Raw genomic sequence first — 26,421 nt, 5'->3', positions numbered from 1 at the left:
TATAAATGATGGAGGAAGCATCACAGAAGCGCTTCACGGGGGTGAAACGTCTGCAAGCACTGAGGATGTCACCTAGACAGGGGGTGAAACGTCTGCAACACAAATTCCCAGCTCGTCGAACACAGCCACAACACTGATTACTAAACTTAGTGATCTTGGACTAAGCCCTATTCTCTGCAATTGGATCCTCAGTTCTCTGATGCACAGGCCACAGTCAGTGAAGATTGAGGACAATATTTCAACCTCACTAACAGTCAACACTGGAGACCCCCTCAGGGTGCATACTCAGCCCCATACTTTACTCACTGTACACCCATGACTGCATCAACAAATACCAGACTAATGTCATTTACACATTCACTGATGACACTACCATCGTCAGTCAAATCTCAGATGGTGATGAAACAGACTACAGACAGGAGGTGGAAGACCTGGAGAAATGGTGCACTGAGAACAACCTAGCTCTCAATGCCGGCAAAACCAAGGAACTCATTATTGACTTTCGGAGGGATGTTGCTCATGTGTCCCCCCTCCCAACACACACACATTAACAGCACGGAGGTGGAACGAATGGAGAGTGGTCATCCACAACAAGCTTTCTTGGACTCTTCCTTTGGACACCCTGGTTACAAAGGCCCAACAATGTCTCTTCTTCCTCAGGCAGCTGAGAAAATTTGCCATGACGGCGAATACCCTTGTGAACTTTTATAGATGCACCATCGAGATCATTCTGTCTGGATGTATCACTCCCTGGTACGGCAACTGTACCATTCAAGATCAGAGATGGTTACAGAGAGTGGTGAACTCGGCCCGGACAATCACAAAGGCCAACCTCCCATCTATAGAATCCATCTACCAGGCCCGCTGTCAAGGAAAGGTCACCAGCATCCTCAAAGATCCATCCCACCCTGGCAATGTTTTTCTACAACATCTACCAACGGGGAGAAGGTACAGAAGCCTGAACACACGCAACAGACGGTTTTGCAACAGTTTCTCCCCTACTGTTGTTAGAATACTGAACGGACCTCTCAAACTCTTAACACTCACTTGTACCTGTGTTTTTGTTTTTGCTGCTGTTTACCTATTATTTACTTATCTATGCTACTTAACTTGATGATTTTGCCAGTATTGCTTACAAGACAAAGTCTTTCCCTGTGCATCGGTACATGTGACAATAAATTCAATTCAATTTAAGACTGAATCAATTCTTTTAGCAAGAATACACAGCAAAGAATTATTTCAATAAGTCTTCTGGCATCAACATCTCAATGCTCTACTCATTGACTATCATTTTATTGGAGGGTGGCTAATGCTATTCCCTTGTTCAAGAAATGGAATAGGGATAACCTGAGAATTACAGACCTGTCAGTCTTACATCTGTGGTGGGCAAATTATTAGAGAGGATAGTGAGAGACAGGATTTATCATTATTTGGAAAATCATAGTTTAAATGGAGCATGGCTTTGTGAGGGACAGTTCATGCCTGACAAGCCATTTTGAATTCTTCGGGGATGTGACAAAATACATTGATGAAGCGAGAGCAGTGGATGTGGTGCTCATGGATTTTAGCAAGGCATTTGATAGGGTTCTCCACGGTGGCTCATTCAGAAAGTAAGGCGACATGGGATACAGGGAAATTTGGCTGCCTGGATACAGAATTGGCTGGTCCTTAGAAGACAGAGGGTGGTAGTATTCAGCCGGGAGCTCAGTGACCAGTGGTGTTCTGTTGGGATTTATTCTGGAACCTCTGCACTTTGTGATTTTGTGATTTTGATAAATGACTTGGAGAGGAAGTAGAAGTGGAAGTGCCAATGACGTGAAGGATAATGGAGCTATGGATCGTGTGGAGGGCTGTTGGAGGTTGCATTGGGATATTGATAGAATGCAGAGCTAGGCCGAGAAATAGCAGATGGAGTTCAACCTGGAAAAGTGTGAAGTGATTCATTTTTGGATGGTCAAATTTGAATGCAGATTACAGGTTTAAAGGCAGGAGTCTTGGAAGTGTGGACCTTGGGCTCCATGTCCATAGATCCCTCAAAGTTGCCACCCAAGTTGTTAAGAAGGTGTATGACGTGTTGGCTTTCATTAGCAGGGGAATTGAGTCTAAGAGCCATGAGGTTATGGTGCAGCTCTACAGAGCCTTGGCTAGACCACTTTTGGGATAATGCATTCAGTCCTGGTGACCTCATAATAGGAAGGGTGTGGAAGCTTTAGAGAGGGTGCAGAGGAGATTTACCAGGGTGATGCCTGAACTGGAGGGCATGCCTTATGAAGAACGGTTGAAGGTGCTAGGGATTTACTCATTGGAACAAAACAGAATGAGAGGTGACTTGATAGAGGTGTACAAGATGATGAGAGGCAGAGATAGATAGAATGGATAGCCAGAGACTTTTTCCCAAGGTGGAAATGGCTATCATGAGGGGGCATAATTTTAAGGTGATTGGAAGAAGGTTTATGGGAGATGTTAGAGGTAGATTTTTTACTCAGAAAGTGGTGAGTGTATGGAATACACTGCCAGCAGTGATAGTAGAGTCAGATACATTAGAGACATTTAAGCAACTGTTGGATAGGCACATGGAAGTTAGTACAATGAAAGGGATGTAGGTTAGTCTGGTGTTAGAGCAGGATAAAAGGCTGGTCCAACATCGAGGACTGTTCCATGTTCTATGTTATATGGTCTAAAATGATCAGCCAGAGCCCTCACAATTTCCTGTCTAGCCTCTTGCAGTGTGGTTGGATGTATCTGGTGAGGACCAGGAGTTTTATCTACTTTCGTACACTCTGAAACATCCAACGCTTCCTCTACAGTGATATGGACTGTCCTCAAGATATCACCACTAACTTTCCCAAACTTCCAAGTCATCATGTCTTTCTCCATGCAGGGAGGCCAGTTGTAATACGATCAGGTATGATTTGGAGGGATAGAGTCATTGAGATGTACGGGACAGAACGAAACCCTTCGGTCCAACTCGTCCACACTGATCGTGGTGGAATTCAACTTTTCCAATATTAACTTTGGTATTTATGAGATGAAAAGCTTTGAGGTCTCAGAATTCTTCAAATGCATTGAGGAGAGCTTAAAAATGAGTTTCACATTGAGGGCTGTACAAGAGAGGGCTCTCCTGAATTTAGTATTACGAATTGGGGTTCAGGAGTGGTTGAAATATCATTGGGAGAGCATTTCGCAGACAGCAATAAAAACTCTGTGATTGTTGTGGAAAAGGACAAAGATATACATGAGGTCAAAGTTCTAAACTGCAATGAAGCTGATTGTATTAAGATCAGGTATGATTGAGAGTTATAGAGTCAGGGAGATGTACAGCTCAGAAATAAATCCTTTGGTCCAACTCATCCGTGCTGACAGGATATCGTGAAATAATCTAACACCATTTCCCAGCACTTGGCCCATATCCCTTTAAACCCTTCCTACTCAAAAACCCATCCAGATGCCTTTTAAATGTTGTACTTGTCCCATCATTTCCTCTGGTAGCTCATTCCACACCCGCACTAGCCTCTGCATGAAAAAAGATGCCCCTTAGGTCCCGTTTAAATCTTTCCACTCTCACCTTAAACCTGCACCCTCTATTTCTAGACTCCCACAACCCAGGGAAAACACCCTGTCTATTTACCCTATCCATGCCCCTCATGGTTTTATAAACCTCTATAAGGTCACTCCTCAGCCTCCGACACTCCAGGGAAAACAGTCCCAGCCTGTTCAACCTCTCCCTGTAGCTCAAATCCTGGCAACATCCTTGTAAATCTTTTCAGAACCGTTTCAAGTTTCACAGCATCCTTCCGATAGGAAGGAGACCAGAACTGCAGGCAATATTCAAAAGTGGCCGAACCACTATCCTATAGAGCTGCAAGATGACCTCCCAACTCCTGTACTCAATACTCTGACCAATAAAGGAAAGCACACCAAACGCCTTCTTCACTATCCTATCTACCTGCGACTCCACTTTCAAGGAGCTATGAACCTGCACTCAAAGGAAGAGTCCCTACGACCTTACCATGAATTGTATTATTCCTGTCCTGACGTGTCTTTCCAAAATGCAGCACCTCACATTTATCTTTGGTCAGAGTGGCTACTTTTAAATAAATCTGCATCAGAGCAGTGGGACATTCAAGGTAACGTGCTGCAGTAAAGGTAATGCGCGGGACACCTATATCTTGTGAACCCCGGATCTCGAGCAATATACAGGATGGATGAAGGAAAATAGGAAAACTTTGTGGCTAACATAGAGGGCTCAAGGCAGCAGCAGCCCTCCGTGAGTACAGAATGCATACGGGTGAAATTTAAAAGGAAATACACAGAGCAAAAAAGGGGTTACAAAAGGATAATGGCAGGGAAAACTGTATAACATTTACAAGTATTTTAGTGGTGAAGGGGTAACTAGGAAAAGAGGAGTGCCCATTAAGGACCACAGTGATAAGTTGTGAATGAAGCCAGAAGATGTCGGTAGGTTCTAATTTAATATTTTGTGCCAGTTTTCACAATTGAGAGTATTTAAAGAAACAAGATGAAGGACGTTTAACACATATAAAGAAAACAAAAACTATAGCGAGAGAGGAGTTTCCCAGTGGTCTGGCTGGATTCAAAACTGATAAAGCTGAAGGCTGGTTGACAGGTATTTCAGGCTGCTCAGTCTGATTAGGAAAGATAATAAGGGTGCTGGCAATAATGTTCAATTCCTCTCCGGCCCAGGAGAGGTGCCAGAGGACTAGAGAACAGCCAATATGCTACCATTATGCAAGGAGGGAACACGGTATAAACCTGGGAACAGTGCGGAAGTGTGTACTGCAGATGCTGGAAAAGCTCAGCAAGTCAGGCATCATCCTAGGAGCAGGAAAATTGATGTTTTGGGCAAAAGCCCTTCACCAGGAAAGGGGCTGATGAAGGACTTTTGCTCGAAACATCGATTTTCCTGCTCCTCGGATGCTGCCTGACCTGCTGTGCTTTTCCAGCACCACTCTAATCCTGACATAAACCAGGAAACAGTACAGCCAGTCTAATCCCTATGGTGGGGAGATTACTGGAAGCAATGTTACGGGACAGAATTCATGTGCACTTGGAATGGCAGGGACTAATCAAGAACGGTCAGCATGATTTGATTAACATGATATCACGTTCGACAAAATTGCTTGGATTTTTTTGAAGAGATCCCCAAGTGTCGAGATGCATTTTATTGAGTCCACTTGGATTGCTGCATGGTTTTGATTAGGTCCTGCATGGGACACTGATAGCTAAGGTAAGATTCGATGGGATAGAGAAACTTATCTTCTTCCCGAATTCTCTGATGCAGACGGGCGAACGAAATTCAAGGGGTGATTTTGTGACTGGAAGCGTATGTCCAGAGGGGTTCTGCGCGGGTCAGTGTTGGGGTTTAAAAATCATTTAAAACAAAGTTATCAGGAGAGGAGACCTTGAGCGATTAACTAGCTTTATTCATGGCCATGGGGAATACCTCTTCATTCAGAACAAAGTCCGACATATTCCAGTGAAACACAGAATGTTACAAGTTATGCAGTAAACACAACCCCACTGCCCATTAAATACACAACCTAGAGGCTGTCATAAGGTTCACGTACATTGTCCATTTATTAATGTCTACAAAACTGGATGTTATCTTATCCTTCAGGTTCAGATAGGAAGAACAGCCGATAAGGGACATAGTGAAACAATATGTCATTCTATGAAGCAGCACTGTCTAATGGCCAGAGGAGCAGAGAGAGCCTGCCTCTGCAAGGTCAGGCTATCAAAACTGAATTCCTCAGCCCGGGCTCAGACAACACTACACTAGTAGGCTCCACTGTCATGGAAAAGTTGCCTTGTCACAAAATGGCTTCCACAGAGTATTAGCTGAAAATGTGTTGCTGGTTAAAGCACAGCAGGTCAGGCAGCATCCTAGGAACAGGAAATTCGACGTTTCAGGCCAGAGCCCTTCATCAGGAATGAGGAGAGTGTGCCTGGCAGGCTAAGATAAAAGGTAGGGAGGAGGGTCTTGGGGGAGGGGCGATGGAGATGTGATAGGTGGAAGGAGGTCAAGGTGAGGGTGATAGGGTGGAGTGGGGTGGGGCGGAGAGGTCAGGAAGAAGATTGCAGGTTAGGAGGGCGGTGCTGAGTTGAGGGAACCGACTGAGACAAGGTGGGGGGGAGGGGAAATGAGGAAACTGGAGAAATCTGAGTTCATTCCTTGTATTGGAGGGTTCCCAGGCGGAAGATGAGGCGCTCTTCCTCCAGCCGTTGTGTTGTTATGTTCTGCCAATGGAGGAGTCCAAGGACCTGCATTCCTCGGTGGAGTGAGAGGGAGAGTTAAAGTGTTGAACCACGGGGTGATTGGGTTGGTTGGTCCGGGCGTCCCAGAGGTGTTCCCTGAAGCGTTCCACAAGTAGGCGGCCCGTCTTCCTAATATAGAGGAGGCCACATCGGGTGCAGCGGATGCAATAGATGATGTGTGTGGAGGTGCAGGTGAATTTGTGGCGGATATGGAAGGATCCCTTGGGGCCTTGGAGGGAAGTAAGGGAGGAGGTGTGGGCGCAAGTTTTACATTTCTTGCAGTTGCAGGGGAAGGTGCCGGGAATGGAGGTTGGGTTGGTGGGGGGTGTGGACCTGACGAGGGAGTCACGAAGGGAGTGGTCTTTGCGGAACGCTGATAGGGGAGGGGAATATATCCCTGGTGGTGGGGTCCGTTTGGAGGTGGCGGAAATGACGGTGGATGATATGTTGTATACGGAGGTTGGTATATCTGCACTGCCAAAATGTGTTACTAACTACCTTGTCCCATTATCCCACACTAGAACCATTGCATTGAAACTTACGATATCTGAAGTGTACATCCAAGTGCTTTTAAAAAATGACATTTCCAACCTCATCTACGCTCCCGGGCTGTACATGCCACTGACCACTCCCACAGTGGGGAGAAAATGTCTTTCCTCTTATCCACTCTAAACCTCTTGACTTTCACTTTGAAAAATTACACGATTGTCATTGACCTTTGAGTAAGGAGAAGAACTGTTTTCTATTCATGGAATATCTCCGGGACCAATCAAGCCCACCGCCCCATGGTCGAACATTTCAACTCCCCCTCCCACTCTGCCAAGGATATGGAGGTCCTGGGCCTCCTTCACTGCCGCTCCCTCACCACCCGACGCCTGGAGGAAGAACGCCTCATTTTCCACCTCAGAACACTTCAACCCCAGGGCATCAATGTGGACTTCACCAGTTCCCTCATTTCCCCTCCCCCACCTTACCCCATGCCAGCTCATCACCATCCTCATGACCTGTCCTACCTGCCAATCTCCCTTCCCACCTATCCACTCCACCTTCCTCTCCAACCTATCACCTTCATCTCCACCCCATCCACCTATTGTACTCTTAGCTACTTTCTCCCCAGCCCCACCCCCTTTCATTTATCTCTCCACCCCAGAAGCTCCCAGCCTCTATTCCTGATGAATGGCTTTTGCCCAGAATGTCGATTTTCCTGCTCCTTGGATGCTGCCTGACCTGCTGCACTTTTCCAGCAACACTCTAACTTGACTACTTTCTATTTACCCTGTCCATGTCTCTCATAATATTCTGCACTTCAGTCAGGTTCCACATCAACTTTTCTGCTCCAAAGAAAATAACACAGGCTTATCCAGCTTCTCTTCATAGCTGTGACACACCCTCCCGTCAATTCTGGGGTACACCATCTGCACAGCTTACAATGCAGTTGCACCCTTCCTCTAGTGCTGTGAGCAGAACTGCAGAGTGTACTCCAGCTGTGACATAAGCAAAGTTCAGTACATCACCAATATAACGTCCCTGCTCTTATAATCTGTACCCTAATTGATAAAGGCAAACATTACCATCTTCTCTATCTTATTAGCCTATCCTGCTGCCTTCAGGGGTCTGTGAACAAACATTCCAAGATGCCTCAGTCCCACTGAGCTTTCTGGATATTGAGGTTGATATGTCTGCAATAACATGGGCCCTTGTTTTAATCAGTGTGGTCATCACTGAAAGCAGCCACAAGGATCAAAACCTGTACAAACATATGTCATTAGTTAAAAGAGAAATGTGTGCATACTGACTACTGTAATATTGACACTGAACATGACTGTGTTGTCATTCACCTGCTCATGGTGAATTGGCACTCTCCACATAAGCCACTGATTCTGGGGTAAAGGCCGGAGTGAGGATGTCAAATAGACCTGAGCCATTCCGCATTCAATGTCATCATCGTGGACTGGACCTGACTGCATGGTTGCAGACATCAATGCATCAAAATGGATGTAGATTCTGGGTGAGATGAGGAAATACGTTGCATCTAAAAACAATTTTGTGAATAGAGAAATGATCTGAAGTGAGAAGATAATTAAATATCCCCAAGAATGTTGTCAGTTGTCAGTGTGATCAACATTAAAAACCGTCGCTTTGATTGGATGTGTGCTGCACAATATTACTAACATAATTCAGTCATCTCCAGCCATTTCAAGAGAGGCCCATGACAGGAGAAACATTCCACTCATTCAAAACGTAAATCCCTGCCGAGCAGCAGCTGTACTGGCCTGTTTGTTGCAATCACTTTAATTGTTGCAAAATACCTCCCAGGAGTCTCTCATGAGCTATAATAGGGACTGTTCTACAGTCAATAGCAGAACATGCACAACGCCATTGATGAAAATGCACCAAATGCCATCAGGTCTGCTGTTTGCCATTTACTATCCCATACTTGCAGCGATTGGAGTCCCAGGTAAAACGCTATGGATATTAGCTGCTCTGGTTTTTCTTCTTTGCTTGGAACTTTGCTGATTTCCTTCCTTCCATTAAATGGGATATAATGTCCTATTCACCAGCTAAATGTCTACTTTTTCCCCTCTCTTTTTGTTCTTTCCTGCAACAATTTTGTTTTCAACCTTTATGATTTCTTCAATGTTTTAATCTAATTTTCATAGCACTATATGTCTAATTCATTCCACTAAACATGCTCATTTCAGACCTTTGCCAGAGTAACTTACGTCTAATTGGTAGTCTTTAAGTTATCCGTTCTGACTATCATTTAATCATATTGATAATGTACTATTCTCACATTTACAATGTAAATAGATTTTGTGTTATTGGCACTTGTTTTCACAGAGACATTGCAATTTCATGGCATGATAGACTATGTTATTGTAGTTGAGTTAACAAAAATGTTAAGAGTACTGATGTGGCAGTGATGAATCCCTTGTGGCTGAGTTTTGATACCGCTCCTGTAGTCTAATTGTGGTTCTACTGTCAAACTTGTAATGTCTTGATGGGTCAATTTTCACACATGACAGTTTAAGTCTAGTTCTATTGTGATCTTACTGGTAAATGGAGCTGTGTTATTTGATTGTGAGTGTTTTGTATGGGGGTGCATTATCACATTGCAATTGCTAGCACTGACAATGGCAGAGTGATTCCCAGACATTATCACACTGTATGAAGAGTAGTAAACCATTGAATGATTGTTAATTGAATTAACTGAGCAAATTTAGTGAACTGATGCCATTTGCACATAGATATTTGCAGTTGCACTGACTGTATTATAGTTGCTAACTTCATGGATAATAAGTATATGCCTAGATTTCACAAGCACATTGTTTCTGTTCTCAGACTGTAAAACTTGTAATATTTGCCATGCTGAATTGCCCATAGTGTTAGGGGCGGGGGTAAATGTAGGGAAATGGGTCTGGATCAGTCTAACGTTATTGATTAACATAGGAGACACAGGAATTGATGATGGGTCGTAAAATGGATGGAATGCCACAAGCAGGCCATCCATTGTCCTGTTGAGTAACACAGCAAGCTAAAGGAGGACAGAGGTCTTTTACTGTTCCTATACTGATATATTACTTTTACCAACTCTAAATTCATGTGACTGCTGATGCAAGACTTCTTTTTCCTCTACTCTCTGCAATTGTCAGTGTCTCAAGATGCTCACATCTTCACTGCTTTATCCACAAGAAGGGGGGCGTCATAATTGGTGAAAATCACTCTAACATCTATGTTTTAAAAAAAATATCCAATTAGGATGCATTAATCAATTATCGCCCGGAGTTATATAACATAAAGTATCACAATGTACAAAAGGGCTTTCTCAGAGGGACACCTCATCATTTACAAAACTCAATTATTCAGACCCGCTCATAACACCCCCAGTAATTCTTAAGTCACGGGTATGCAGTGTCACCCGCAACTGAACTGTGCACTCGCAGGAACATTAATTTCTCATTCACTCTCTGACATTTCACAATGGTTTTGAGCAAAATAACTTGTTAATTCCAACAGTGAAGGGTATTATAATGATTTGTCAGAAGAAAAACAATTGGCTCCTCCGTGTATATAATCTGAGTTTGAATTCATTTCTACAACAATTCTGCAATTTCTGGGATCTGGTTGTATTAACGCTCTCGATATTTCTTTGTTAATATGTTGCTTTCCTATGTGTCTTTGATGTCTTTTTTTCGGTTGTGATGTGAGCTTGATTTCTTCTTCCCCTCTATTGGTTCCTATTACGCTATGTTGCCTTACTATTACATTGTTAATTTGAAATTTGAGATAAACATGTTTCGTATAAAAGATTATCAAGGGATACGGGGCAACTTCAGGTAAATGGAGTCAGGCCACAGATACACCATGATTTAATTGAATGGCAGAACAAGTTAAAGGACTGAATGGGCTTCTCTCGTTCCTATATTCCTATTATGACATTTACCTCCTTGATTTTTAATCTCCGTTGTTATTTCAGTAAATCGATGTTCTGAGGTTAAAGGGTAATTATCAACTTAACATTATAACTCAATACTTGAAGTTTAACAAAGAGTCTGCAACACCAGTTACTATGTTGGAATTTGAAGTAGTGGTATTCTTGTTCTCGTTCATAGCCTCTCCTCTCTCCTCCTCCTCTCCCATTCTCTCCCTTGGTATGACAGCTAACTTAGCAGTGATTGTGATTCTGTCTCGAAGCCGATGTGGTCTCACTGGGTGTATCACGTATTACCTGGTTTCTATGGCGGTGGCTGATCTTCTGGTTATGATAACAGCTGTAATATTAAACCGGATTGCTGGGATTTATTTCTCATTCAGTTTCCTGTCGATTACACCCGTGTGCAGTATTCGTTCTGCTTTAAATATTACAGCAATTGACAGTTCTGCATGGCTAACGGTAGTCTTCACTATGGATCGATTTGTATCTATTTCTTGTCAGAAGCTGAAAATAAAATATTGCACCAAGAAAATGGCATCACGCATTATAGGAACCATGTGCATACTCAGCTGCGTAAAAAATATCTTTATCTATTTTCAGTTGGAACCTAGATACGTAATTGACAATATATTCTGGTTCTGTAACTTAAAAGATATAATTTATACCTTTCCAGCATGGATTGCTTATGGCTGGATACGTTCCATCTTAACCCCTTTCCTCCCATTCATTCTGGTTTTGCTGCTCAATGCTCTGACTGTCAGACACATTCGAGTGGCCAATCAAGCACGTAGGAGACTTCGGACCCAGAGCAGTGGCGTGAATCTGATTGACCCAGAGATGGAGAAGCGGAGAAAGTCCATTGTTTTACTCTTTGCCATCTCAGCCAGTTTCATCGTGTTGTATTTGTTGTCTTTTCTCACGGTACTTTATGTCCGAATAGCAAACACAACTTATTCCTCAGGTTCAGATAACCGCAATTTTATATACATTCTCCAACAATGTGGGTATATGCTTCAATTATTGAGCTCCTGCATCAATCCTTTTATTTATGCTGGAACCCAGAGAAAATTCAGAGATGAGTTAAAGAATGGGGTTAGATACCTCCTTGTATATTTCGTCAAGCCATTTCGTTTTGGCAAATCGAATAAGTCAACATGAACTCCTATTGTTTTGCATCATTTTCCATTCTTAGCTTGCAATTTATTTTCCTACTTTCAAGATGCACTTGCCTTATCCAATGCATAAATTTAAGAGTGTAGTTATAGAGGAAATAAGTGTGGAAGCATGATATTCTGCTCATTAAGTCTGGTCCGTCATCCACTCGATTACAGCTGGTCATCTATCCTAATGCCACAGTCTTGTCCTATCGCAGTATCTTTTGATTTTTTTTTCATCTTATGGAAATCTATCCCCCGTATGAGGTGGCTCGGTTCTTAGCATTGCTGCCTCACAGTGCCAGGGACCCGGGTTCGATTCCAGCCTCGGCAGCAAGATTAGAGTGGTGCTGGAAAAGCACAGCAGGTCAGGCAGCATCCCAGGAGCAGGAAAATCGACCTTTCTCCCTTCATCAGGAATCCAGCCTCAGACAACTGTCTGTCTGGGGTTTGCACATTCTCCCCATGTCTGCGTGGGTGTCTTCCCACAATCCCAAGATGTACAGGCCAGGTGTCCAGGGATGTGTAGGTTGGGTGCATTAACCAGGGCAAATGCAGAGTGATAATGTTGGCGGATACGTTGCACTTTGGAGGGTCCGTGTGGACTTGTTGGGCCAAATGGCCTCTTTCCACACTGTAGAGATGCTAACTTGGGGAATATGATCAGGCTTGGTCGGATCAGTGGAGAGGTAACAGAATTCACGTTTTCAGTTCAGTGACTCATCTTCCACAGACGCTCCACAGATTCTCCAGCAGCTTTAGTTCCACTTTTGTTTCAGATTTTCAGTATCCGCAGTTCTGCATTTTATTTAGAGAGAACCATCAATTTTGGTCTTGAAGATACTGCGTAGTTGACAATATACAGCTCTCCTGCGGTACAGAATTGCAAACAATCGCTGTCAAAGACTGTGTTCACTGAGTCATCACTAGTTTGAAACTTTTTAGGCAGGAACCAGCAACTTGGGATGAATGTGCGCTGTCATCCTGTATGGGCCAACTACTTCATACCCAGCATAATCTAGATATTGAATATATGCTTGTCCTTTGAGCAGCAAGATGGTCTTTTCAAGAAGTTTTTTTTTTAAGATTGTACTTGTTAATCTCTTGGTTCGTCTTGTGTTATCATCGAGTTAAACTTAAGAGTAAAATCCTGCAAAAGGTCAATGAATCTCATTGCCTTTACTTAAGGGTAGAAGCCTGAAAATTGTCCTTGCTCATCATTTCTCCCCACTTCCTGTTATTCTTTCTTGTGTTGTTTTTGTTTTAACATTCCTCTTCCATTTCTGATTCGTTTCTTCCCCTTTCTTCCCCTCTTCTTCCTTTTATCTGCAACTCCTTCTCATTTTCTTCCACCCTCCCCCCCACACTACTCCGGTGCAATTCGAGCACAGAACTGTTGGGTTTATATGGCACAGCTGAAAATGTGTTGCTGGAAAAGCGCAGCAGGTCAGGCAGCATCCAAGGAACAGGAGATTCGACGTTTCGGGCATAAGCCCTTCATCAGGAATGAGGTGTTCTCTGAAACATTCCGTAAGTCGACGGCCCGTCTCCCCAGTATAGAGGAGGCCACATCGGGTGCAGCAGATGCAATAGATGATGTGTGTGGAGGTGCAGTTGAATTTGTGGCGGATATGGAAGGATCCCTTGGGGCCTTGGAGAGAAGTAAGGGAGGAGGTGTGGGCGCAAGTTTTGCGTTTCTTGCAGTTGCAGGGGAAGGTGCCGGGAGTGGGGGTTAGGTTGGTGGGGGGTGTGATCCTGACGAGGGAGTCATGGAGGGAGTGGTCTTTTCAGAACGCTGATAGGGGAGGGGAGGGGAAATATATTCCTGGTGGTGGGGTCCGTTTGGAGGTGGACTTTCCTCATTCCTGATGAAGGGCCTATGCCCGAAACGTCGAATTTCCTGTTCCTTGGATGCTGCCTGACCTGCTGCTCTTTTCCAGCAACACATTTTCAGCTCTGATACTCCAGCATCTGTAGACTTCACTTTCTCCTCTGATATGGCACAGCAACCAACACTACCAAAGGGTAAAGAACATGTCTAACTGGAAAATCGAACAGTCAGAGATTTACAGCACACACACAAAAAGTCAATTGTGTCCATCTCGTCAAAAAAAAAGTGAGGAAAAAGTGATATGGAACTCTGCAGCTATCTATCTTTTTATAGAATTTTTCACGTCTGCTATCATGTTATCATCCAATTATTTGTGTCTTATATGTTATAATGTCTTGGATTTAATCCATATTTGCTGCATGAGGAACACCAGCCAAGGGGTGCCACACTTTATTACAATGCAGATGGGTCAGAAACAAAAAATAATTTAAAAGTAGATTGAAATTTCCAAATAGTTTGCAGTTCCCATTGAGGGGATAGATCACTTTGTTAATACCAATGCCTTGAATGTCCAGCTAAGATCAAGACTTAACTAGTTATCCAGTTCTGTCACTTCCATTTAGCAACACCATGTCACGCTGATGCATTAATCTAGTATAGATTTAGTACACTTTCTTTGTCAGAGCAACATTTATATTTTGTGAAAAACTTTAAGAAAAGCAATAAGATTCCGTCCAAAAGCAATAAATAATGCTACAAATTATAGTTTTATTTCATTGTTTAGAATTTTTAAATGAGGCATTGAAATCAAAGTTCAGGAAGCAAGCACACATTACTGAAAGAAAATTGCACTTTGTTGTCACCACCAGAAGATTAATTTTGGTTCTGCTTATACTTAACCTTGATGTAACATTCTATTTTTCCCCTGTTTATAATGAAGTCTTCCAAATCTAAATGTTGGCTGGAAATGAATTGATGCACAGTTGAGCTATTAGAACAATGGATTAGAAATAAAACCAAGAAAAAAAATCGTAAGGTGGATGTCTGAGACAAAAGAATCACACATACACAAATGTAAGAAAAATTGCAACAGATAAATACTGGGAGGGCTAAGTAGCATCCATCGAAGAATCCATGATTTAATAGAGCTTCTCTGTCCAGTGTAAAGCGATATGCTAATATGAACTTGCTGACTCTGAGTGAAAAGGGAAAAAGTGAGAACACTTCTGGGAGAAATTGGTTCACTCATCACAATTGAGAGGGAGTAGGAGAGTGGACTCTCCTTGTTTTTCATTGCTTCTTTTAAATTGCTCTTCCTCTATTTCTGATTCTTTTTTCTTCCTCTTCTGCTTCTCCTTGTTTATTTCCAACTCCTTCTTCTCCACTTCCCTGCTGTTGCTATCCCTGTGCAACTCTGGTATGGATTAGTATGATACATACTGTAACATTACAGAGGAGTGGAAAAAAAACTCACACAGTAAAGAGCTGTCCAACTGAGGAGTCATGGAGAATAAGAAGTACTGGGAAAGGACTCTCAGCCTATTGCACCCATGTCAGCCAAAAGCAACAGCGAGAAAAGAATAGTATGAAACTCTCCAGCTATGCATAGTGGAGGGGAGTTTAATGCACTCTCAACATCTACTTTAAGCTATCATATAACTAAAGGATAACTGATAACATCTTACACTGTATGTCTTTTGCGTTTTTGATGAATTGGATACAAGGCAGACATGGCCAAGATTAGAGTGGTGCTGGAAAAGTACAGCAAGTCAGGCAGGAGCAGGAAAATCGGCGTTTGGGGCAAAAGCCCTTCATCAGGAATGCTTCCTCCAAGGCAAGCATGCCACAGGCCAAATGCCACACACAAGATATAAAACTTTAATGCAACACAAGACTGTATTGTATACTGTCTATACTATATATACTGATATGACTGAACTGTACTGTCAATGGAAGAGCCTTGGGAAAAGTTGATGGGCAGAGGGATCTGGGAGTTCAGGCCCATTGTGCCCTGAAGGTTGCTGCACAGGTGGATAGTGGTCAAGAAGGCATATAGTATGCTTGCCTTCATTGGACGGGATATTGAGTATAAGAGCTGGCAAGTCATTTGAACATTGTACAAGACATTGGTTCAGCCGCATTTAGAATACTGTGTACAGTTCTGGTAGCCACATTACCAAAAGGATGTGGACGCTTTGGAGAGGGTGCAGAGAAGGTTTACGCGGATGTTGCCTGGGATGGAAGGTGCTAGCTATGAAGAGAGGTTGAGTAGATAAGGTTTATTTTCACTAGAAAAAAAAGGAGATTGAGGGGCACCTGATTGAGGTTTACAAATTCATGAAGGCTAGATAGAGACAAGCTTTTTTTCTCAGGGTGAAGGATTCAATAACGAGAGGTCTGGCGTTCAAGGTGGGAAGTGAAAAAGTTAAGGTGATATAGGCAGAAAGTACTTCACACAGAAGGTGGTAGGTGCCTGGTACGCGTTACCAGCAGAGGTAGTAGAGGCAGGCACCGTGGATTCATTTAAGGTGTGTCTGGACAGATGCATGAGTCGGAGGGGTGCAGAAGAATACAGATGCTCAGGAATTGGGCGACAAGTTTAGACAATGGATTTGGATCGGCTCAGGCTTGGAGGGCCCAAGGGCTGGAAATTTTCTTTGTTCTTCTTTGTTCTAAGTCAATCTATGTGCAACAGGTACACAAGGAAATTCCCAAACAGTTGCATCTATCATCGAAGGGGTATCACCTGTTAGTATCAGTGCCTTCAACGTTGGCTTGAGATCAGGGCTTTATTGGAACCGTCACTGTCCAGCTTTGAGACTGCCTGTTAGCAACATCACAGGCTAAAAAAATGCAATTCAGGCTATAGGTATAGATGCACGACTGTTTCTTAATAATACCAGGGCTTACATCTTATGAAAGAGGAAAGACAAACATTTGAGACAGAAACAGAAATTGCTGGAAGACCTCAGCAAGTCTGGCAACATCTGTGAAGAGAAATCAGAGTTCACGTTTTGGGTCGAGACTTCTGAGAAAGGATCACTCAACCCAGAACGTTAGCTATGATTTCCCCTCACAGACCTGTTAAATTCTTTTTCCAACAACTTCTGTTTATTTTTGTCTTTGATTTACAGCATCCTTTCTGTTTTTATTTGGACAAATATTTAAATTATGCCAAAGCAATTTAAATTATGCCAAAGCAATTTAAACATTTTAAAAGATCATTGTTTTCTATGGTTAATTGGAATAATTAAGGGAAGGGTCGAAATCATAATTCAGGAAGCAAGCGAACATTACGTTACCAATTCAGCGAAATTACACTATGACGTTACCATTTGAAGAAATATTTTAGTTCTGCCTAATTTTGCCCTTGTTACAATGTTTTATTTTCTCCTGTCCGTATTAAGTTAAACAAAGCTAATTGGGAGCTGGTAGTGAGTTGAGCTCCTAGAGAGAAAAAAAAAATCAGAGGTATAAATAAGGCATGAAAAAATGTAATGTATTTATCTTAGAAAAGGTTTACATTAATTATACAAAAATACAGAAAAATACTGGTAGTACTCATAACAAGTGCAAATAATCTATGATTCGTTGGAGCTTCTCTGGTCAGTGAAAATATACTAACCACGGGCTCTCTGATGCTGGCAGAGTACAAAGGGTGGTAGTGGAAGTGTCTGAGGGTGACTCTGGGAAATGTTGGTATGCGCACCATAACTGAGAAGGGGATTGCATCGGACTTGGTGGTCAAAAGGAGCAAGAGCATCCAAAAGCAGGCGGTAGTGAGAAGTAACTGAGGAGGATTGGGGTCGACTCAGCTCGCTCACCACAACTGAGCGGGGGCTCACAGAGATGCAAGTACTGATAGGAGGAGGCATGTTAAACAGTTGGCGGGAATGGGAAAGGACTGGAGCGGATTCCGGGAGACGTCAGTCACACAACACAACACAGAATGGGAACACAAAGACACGGTGCCTACAGGAGCAAGAGTATTTCACAGGGGGCAGTCATGACTGAGGAGGATTCTGGGAAACATCAGTGACTCACATGGCTCAGAAGCGGATCATAGAGAACCTGGCAGTCAACAGGAAGGAGACGGTTTATCATCCGGTGGTTTTTTTTTAGATTAGACTTACAGTGTGGAAACAGGCCCTTCGGCCCAACAAGTCCACACCGACCCGCCGAAGCGCAACCCACCCATACCCCTACATTTACCCCTTACCTAACACTAGGGGCAATTTAGCATGGCCAATTCACCTGACCCGCACATCTTTGGACTGTGGGAGGAAACCGGAGCACCCGGAGGAAACCCACGCAGACACGGGGAGAACGTGCAAACTCCACACAGTCAGTCACCTGAGTCGGGAATTGAACCCGGGTCGACAGCCGCTGTGAGGCAGCAGTGCTAACCACTGTGCCACCATGCCGCCATGGTTGTGGTTCATTGGGAAACAACTTCGGGATGGACAGCTTGGAGGACTGACAGGATCAGCTTCAGGAGTTAGGGAGTCGGTTGAAACACAGGACCCCCGGCGTAGTCATGTCAGACATACTGTCTGTGCCATAAAATTCACCATTTAGTTAAAGGCAGATCAGGGTGGTAAATACATGGCTGGAAGAATGACGCAGAGGGGAGAAGTGTGGATGTTTTGGACAGCGAGATGACTCTTGTGAAAGAAGAAAGCTGTTCAGAAGAAATGTACTCTACCTGAGCTGCAATGGAACTAATCTCCTGGCTGAGAGAGGAAATAGTGTGGTAGTGATGGGTTTAAACTTGTAAAGCAGGAGCCCAGGGTGATTGATGCGCCTAGTTTTTCAAGTGCTAGTGAGGGCAAAACACAGAAAATGGGACTGGGGAAAAGGAAGTGATGAACTGCTTAAGTGTTGACAGTGAACAAAGTACGAGTTGCCTTGCATCTACCTATTACCTTCCCAGCCACCTTGCCCCCAGCCCCACCCCCAACCCTCCTATTTATCTCTCATGTCCCTTCTCTCCCTCACCCCTGATGAATGGCTATTGCCTAAAATGTCGATGCTCCTGCTCCTCGGGTGCTGCCTGACCTGCTGTGCTTTTCCAGCACCACACTTTTCGACCAGGCGGATATGACACAGAGGGTGGCTCAAGGAGAACAGGACTGGATACCTGACATCTCAGGTTACAAGGCTTTTAGTAGAAACATGCAGGTTTTAAAATAGGAGGGAATGTGACAGACTTGGTCAATGAATGAATGTGATGTACTTTCTGAAATAAAATCTGCACAGTTGGAGGTGAGAATTAGGAAGGTCGCTGTGATCTTTCCACAAAGTAGGGAGGAATTAGAAGACAGAAGACAACATTTGTGGGCAGATCGTGGAAGCCTGCTCAACAGGTAGGGTTGTGATAGTTGCTGCTTTTCATTACATGGGGCACGGAGGGGGAGAAATACCTGCAAAGTATGCAGAAGGTCATTCTGCAACCCTACATTTACAGTCCTACAAGGGAGCGAGCTATACTTGCTCTGATCCTCAGTAAGGAGGCAGGACAAGTGCAGAACCTGGGAATGGGGAAGCTTTTGGGAAATACCAATCAATGTAATAACATTCAATATTCAACTGGAAAAGGATCACAATCACTCAAGGATTAAACGCCCAGACTGGAAAAGGGCAGAGTTTTAGGGGTCTAAGATTGAACTGGAGCACATTGATTGGAAACACTTCTTGGTGGACAATATAATCGATTAAAAATGGGCTACTTTCAAGTAGAGATGAATAGGATGAAAAGTCGGTCTTTACCAATGACAAATAAATAAGTGGCATCCAAATCAGAAGACTAAGAATGTTAATGACAATATAAGGAATAGAAAGAAGATACATGATGCATACTGGAATAATAATAACAACAGAATTAAGGAAAAGTATCTTGAATACAGGGGAGAGACGAAGGCTGGAAAAAGCAAAGGCTAAGAGAAAATTTAAGGAGAGATTGGCAGGCTGTGCTAAAACAGTCAAATGTTTTTCAAATATATTATTAGTGTGATCATACTGCTCCTTTAACAGAATTGTGTTTATTTTTCAGAAGTATTTTACAATGCAAGTTCCAAATTGTCTGGCTTGATCTACTTGAAAAAGCTTTTAAGATTTAAAAAATAACTTGCACAATTGAAGGTGAGTGGCCAGTTCTCCCAGCTCAGCTTCGCTCTGGTTTGGTTTGGTTTGAGTTGTCTGCCTCTTCGGAAAAAGCAGCCAATCGGAAAGATGTTGTGAAACTTGAAAGGGTTCAGAAAAGATTTACAAGGATGTTGCCAGGGTTGGAGGGTTTGAGCTATAGGGAGAGGCTGAACAGGTTGGGGCTGTTTTCCCTGGAGCGTTGGAGGCTGAGGGGTGACCTTGTAGAGGTTTATAAAATTATGAGGGCATGGATAGGATAAATAGACAAAGTCTTTTCCCTGGGGTGGGGGAGTCCAGAACTAGACGGCATAAGTTTAGGGTGAGAGGGGAAAGATATAAAAGAGACCTAAGGGGCAACTTTTTCAAGCAGAGGGTGGTACGTGTATGGAATGAGCTGCCAGAGGAAGTGGTGGAGGCTGGTACAATTGTAACATTTAAGAGGCATTTGGATGGGTATATGAATAGGAAGGGTTTGGAGGGATATGAGCCGGGTGCTGGCAGGTGGGACGAGATTGGGTTGGGATATCTGGTCGGCATGGACAGGTTGGACTGAAGGGTCCGTTTCCACGCTGTACATCTCTATGGCTCTATAATTGGTTTGAGGCTGCTGGTCCGAGAAACAGCTCATGGAAGAAGGTGTTCCATTCTCTCTGTCTCTGTCTCTGTCTGCCTGTCTCTCTCTCTCTCTTTCTCTCTGTCTGTCTGTCTGTCTGTCTCTCTCTCTGTCTCTTTGTTTACCTTCTATGCCAAAGGGTGTTATGGAATTGTTGCAAGTAGCTGCAACAGCATCATTCAGTTGGGGTAATCTGTTCGGACTTTGGATAGGTTAAGTTCTTCTATATTTAGATCTCTTTTGTTCATGGTTCATTTGGTAATCTTGATAATGTTCTTAAAACTAAGTGGTCAGACCAGTTGCATCACTTCTGGGATAAAACAAGTAGCAAAAGTTATTTCTTAAAATGTTTGGGGGTCTGGCTTGGTCTGCCACATTAGTGAAAGGTGAGTGAAGCACAAAGCGGGGTCCATAAGGATCAAGGAAGGTAAACCACTCAGTGAATCAAAGGATATGGCAGTGGTTAGCACTGCTGCCTAACAGCACCAGGGACCCAGGTTAGATTCCAGCCTCGGGTGACTGTATGGAGTTTGCAAATTCTACCTTTGTCTGCACGGGTTTCCTCCCACACTCCAAAGGTGTGCAGATTAGGGTGAATTAGCCGTGCAAAATTGTCCACAGTATTCAAGGATGTGTAGATTGGGTGCATTAGTCAGGGTTTAAATGTAGGGGAATGGGTCTGGATGGGTGACTCTTCGGAGGGTCGGTGCGGATTTGTCGGGCCACAGAGCCTGTTTCCACACTGTAGGGATTATATGATCTGCTAAATGAATATTGTGTTCCCATATTTATAAAGTAGAAGATTTTGACTGTGGCCCAGGCGAAAGCGTGGGTGTTGGCTAACTGAGCAGTATAATGATAAATATAGAAGAGATGTTAAAAAACATGCTAGCAAATCCACAAAGTGAAGTCAACGGGCCCTGGTGGGTTGCATCCTAGATTGCTGAGAGAGTTCAGGCAAAACATTGCTGGTGCTGTTGACAGAAATGTCCAGGCTTCTATGAACACAGAATTTGTCCTGAGCTACTGAGGATTTGAAAATATGATGTCTTTTTTCAGGAAGGTGGAAAAGGATAACACTGCTTTTAGCGTAAATGAAAATCAAATATCAACTGGGTGAAGCTAACTTGGAGGACTACTTATGCACCAAACAAAATAAGCTGTAAGTCATAGGACCAAGCGATTCCACTGTCAACAGATCAGATGTCAGCTATGCAATTGAAATTCTGTGCGGCTCCGAAGAGTGGTAGTACTTTACATAAAGAGATCAATAGTAGTGTGAAGATATCAGCAGCATTCAACTGGTAGCAGACTTTTGTGCAATCAGGAGTGATGACAAGGTGATGTAAAGACAAAGGATGGGTCTAAGCATAGAGAAACATGAAGAACACTGGACAGCAAGATAAATAGGTTTGGGGATGGGAGTGAAAGAGAAGCTTATGGTGGATACTGAGGGCTTAGTACAGTATAATGCACAGAGAGGTATATGAAGAGCTGAGGTAAGCTTAAAAGCAAAGTGAATGCACGAGAAAGTATTAGTCAATATAAAAAAGGAAAATTCGGCATTTTTTTTATAATAAATGTATAGTTACATAAAAATCAAGGCGATAAAAAGTGAAAGAACTATGACCTGTTGGAAATCAGAAAGGTAACTTTGTGTGGAACCAGAAGACGCGAGCATGGTCTCCATGGATACTTTACATTAGTACTCTGATGCTGAGAAGTAGCAGTGCGTACTCTCGACACGATGCACCCCCCACATTCCGCAGAAGCACATTCCATATCCATGACCACTGGAACGACAAGGGCAGCAGATCCATGTCAATACCACAAACTGCAAATCCTCCACCAAGTCACTTGCCATCTCAACTTGGAAATATGTCACTGTTCCTTTTGTGGTTTCGGGTCAATTATTTTGGGATTCCCCCCCCCCCCCCCATTGCATTGCGGGTTTACATGCAATGTTTGATAAAAACAGCTCACCACCACCTTCTCAAGTGCCTCTGGGCACCGACTATAAAGGCCAGTCCATCCAGCGACCCTCATGTCCATTGAGTGAATTGAAAACGATGTGAAATATTAGAAGTTAACCTCCAGAAAGAGGGATGCTAGTGGGTTTAGCAATTTTGACTGTACATGAATCTGCAGGCCTGGATGTGATCTATCTTTTGGGAGATAAGGGAAGAGATATTAGAGTCTCTGGAAATAACTTGCAGGTTATCAATGCCAGAAGACTAAACGTTAGGACCCTGGAAAGTATTGAAGTTCAGGGGGTATTGTGTGTGCGTATCCAGAAATCCTAGAAGATATTCAGGCAGTAGATAAGGTCGTGTAATATTAGTCGAAAAAATCTTTACCGTATCTTTAAGGTTTGATCTAAATTAATGCAAGAAAACACATGCACTTTGATATTAAACAATTTTATTAGCTTTATATACTTTAGGTATACGCAAACTAAAAGTGAATTTAGCTTAAACCACTTCAGACATATTCAGAAAGACAGTCTTACGTTCTTTCCCTTATTGAGGGTCCCTCAGTGACAGCTTGCACTCAAGAGCTCGATCTCAATTTCACAACACTTGTGAACTCAGTCTGATGGTGAAGTCAATGAAACTGTGAAAAGTTGCCAATATTTATATTGCATTGAATTTGATGTTATGTGCTGGATTGCCTCTTCTGAGTATTATTCTCAAACATTTCTCTGTGCTTGGTGATCATAAGCAAGTCCAGGTGCCGCTGCAAAACAGCCTACTCCCACACAAAGACCGCCGCCTTGCACAATATAGGCAAACGTGAGGACTGCAGATGCTGGAGATCAGTGTTTAGATCAGAGTGGCGCTGAAAAAGCACAGCAGGTCAGGCAGCATCCGAGGAGCAGGAGAATCGACGTTTCGGGCAAAAACGTCGATCTTCTTGCATAATATCCTCCACTCTTATTACTTTCCGGTCTCCATCAATTCCTTTATTGCCATCTCCACCCAACCCTTAATAATATGGCTTGGAGATATCATTTTTGGATTCACACACTGCAGGTGGTTGAAAGTGTTTTGGGAATATTTGATACGATGAGCTGCAGCATCAGAGTGTTATGCTGGAACTGTATAAAATGCTTGTTACAGGCGTCCTTTCATGTGAGTTGTCCTTTCATGATAGGACTAGTTAAAAACCTCATGAGGTCTCACATTTAGGAATTCCCGACCAAGGGTTTATGCCCGAAACGTCAATTCTCCTGTTCCTCGGGTGCTGCCAGCACCACACTCTCCACACTGAATTACTGAAGAGTATTACACGCATACTGATTTTTCTCACTGCTGTGATGGAATGATTAAACTCGAGGTAGCAAGTTTCAAATTCTGCAGTAAATATCAAAAGATTATCTTATGTATTAGATAAAAAGTTACTTTTTTCTCCCCAGCTGCCAAGCCCTGAGTGGCTGCCTACCTAGTGTATGTAATGATTCACTCAGATATAGCGACTTTTGCTTCCACCGCATAAAATCTTAATTGAGACGAATTATGAAGGACTGCATAATCCTGCGTTTCTTGGGATTAGTACTCACTGATGCTTTGCAACGTCTTCCCAAGCCACTGCTGGGAGTGCCTGGAACTCCTACACAGTTTGTTCTAAATGGTCGCATTCAGCTGTCTTGTCCGTGTCATCATGATGGGCAATTAGATCAATAGTCATAAGGTCTGTGGTGTGTGTCTTTTATTGCATGCAGTGGTGGAAATGTATGTTGTACGTCAGGGAAATGAAACCCAGTGGTAAAATGCCGACAAGTCGTTGATACATGATGTGGACTGGGAAAGCAGATAAGCAGAGGAACAGGGCAAAGGTGTCCCCTGAGTAAAAATATATCCCATTAATGTTTACCCAAGCCAAGAAATCGAGCCCCAAATGATGAATCATCAGATAGATATATTTTCATCTCATCTCTCCGCTCTCCCTTACAGGACTGCAGCAGGAGAATCCACACAAGCACATCAATTCCCAGGAGGGAAAAAAATAATTGCTAAGAGTGCATGTGGAGCAATTGCCCCATGTCATCCATGTGGGCAGATCCAATTAATATACTGGCTGGTATCATGCTGGTAGATTAGATTGCTCACAGTATGAAAACAGGCTCTTCGGCCCAACAAGTAACCCTCCAAGAAGTAACCCACACAGACCCATTCCCCTAACTAATGTATCTAACACAACGGGACAACTTAGCATAGCCAATTCACCTGGTCTGCACACCTTTGGATTGTGGGAGGAATCCCACTCAGCCCGAGGCTGGAAGGGAACCTGGCAGTGCTAACCACCAAGCCACTGTGCTCCCCGTAGTTACAACCCAGCCAAGACAGCACGGACATATCCATATACATAACAGATACAGGCAGTGAAGGAGGATGGTGAATCTCCAGACACCACTATCCTGGACTAAGTAGCATTATTCGGTACATTCAAGACAGAGATAAACGTTTTTCTTTTAGGTGTTAATTAAATCAGAAGAAATGGGGTTAGTGTGGTCATCAGTGTTGGGTTAGATGGTCAACCAAAACTTAACTCAACATTGAGCCACCTTTAATGCACAGAATGGCCTTCTCCCATGATATTCCATTCACATGAACATTTAAAAGCACCCTGGACGTTAGCTATATGAGACACAGGCAAGAAAATCACAGGGGACAATGTAGCTTGAAGTTCACATTAGACTATTTTATTTCCAAAACGTAAATATTTTAAGGGGCTGAGCGAACAGATCAGCCAACCTGGCTCGGAATTTACTCTGGGTCCCAGCATAAATAAATGGGTTGACACAAGAGCTCATCAACTGAAGCATGTATCCAGTTTGGCGGAGGATGTAAATAGGACCCAGGGAGTAGGTAACTTTCACAATTCGGACATAGATGCTCGTTATCAATGATGGGAGGTATAACAAGATGAAACTGCCCGAGATTGTAAAGAGCAAAATGATGGAGTGTCTCCGCTTCTCCATCTCAGGATCACTTTGGTTCTCCTTGTTCTTTTGGGCACGGAGTCTGTTGCGGGCTTTATTGGTCATGAGTATATACCTGACAGTCAGAGCATTGAGCAGTAAAATAAGCACGGATGGGAGAAACGTTGTTAAACTGGAACTGATAAAGTCATATGCAATCCATCCTGGTATCATGTAAATTTCTGTTTTTAAGCTACACAACCATGGTACATTGTCGACAATGTACTTGGGCTCCATTTGAAAATATAGAAAGACATTTTTCATGAAAGCTAGCACAGACAAGATTCCAATTACTCGTGCAGCTACCTTCTTGGTGCAATATTTTATTTTCAACTTCTGGCAAGAAATGGCTACAAAGCGGTCAAAGGTGAAAGCTACTGTCAGCCAGGCAGAACTGTCAATGGCCGCAAAATTTAAGATAGAACGGACACTGCATACAGGAGTGATTGACAGGAAGCTGGAGGGGAAGTAGATCCCAGCAATTCGATTTAATATTACAATTGTGACAATGACCAGGAGATCAGTCGCTGCCATAGACACCAGATAATAAGTGATGCACCCAGAAAGACCACATCTTTTTTGAGACAGGATCACAATCACGGTCAAGTTGGCTGCAATGTTGAGGTGGGGTGGGGGATGGTGGGGGAGGGGAAAGAGGGAGAGCGAGATCAGTGGAATAATAGTTATGTTGCCAATTTGATTCCAAGCAAAATTATACATTTTCCAGAAATACGTGCAAAACTTAAAACTTATTGCAATAAATACAATTGAGAAATTATCCATTTTATTAGAGAGGGTTGATTCTGGGGCTTTAAAATTACCATCTCATTAATAGAGACCATACTAAAATAATAATGTAATGAAGCCAGTGAGAAGGCAGGATACCATAGACACATTGAAAGCTACGTGGATTTTTCTAATGCACATAAAAAGCAAGGAAGTAGAAAAAAAATTAATGAATCAGAGGACACAGCTTAAAAATAAGGG

General features: G+C 43.1%; 1 protein-coding gene across 1 annotated transcript; it reads right to left on the bottom strand.

Moving 5' to 3' along the window:
- Positions 1–25,155: 25,155 nt before the first annotated feature.
- LOC132828644 (probable G-protein coupled receptor 139) lies at positions 25,156–25,968 on the bottom strand. Its single transcript, XM_060845695.1, has one exon. The coding sequence runs from the start codon at positions 25,966–25,968 to the stop codon at positions 25,156–25,158; it is 813 nt and encodes a 270-aa protein (XP_060701678.1).
- Positions 25,969–26,421: the final 453 nt, after the last annotated feature.

This window comes from Hemiscyllium ocellatum, chromosome 27, assembly GCF_020745735.1.
Source record: "Hemiscyllium ocellatum isolate sHemOce1 chromosome 27, sHemOce1.pat.X.cur, whole genome shotgun sequence".
Taxonomy (NCBI): Eukaryota; Metazoa; Chordata; class Chondrichthyes; order Orectolobiformes; family Hemiscylliidae; genus Hemiscyllium; species Hemiscyllium ocellatum.
The sequence above is the reverse complement of the archived record's forward strand: the minus strand, read 5'-3'. Positions and strand labels throughout refer to the sequence as shown.

What these genes read in the sequence shown, in the direction of transcription:
- LOC132828644 (XM_060845695.1), bottom strand. Translation starts at nt 25,968, where the DNA reads ATGGCAGCGACTGATCTCCTGGTCATTGTCACAATTGTAATATTAAAT.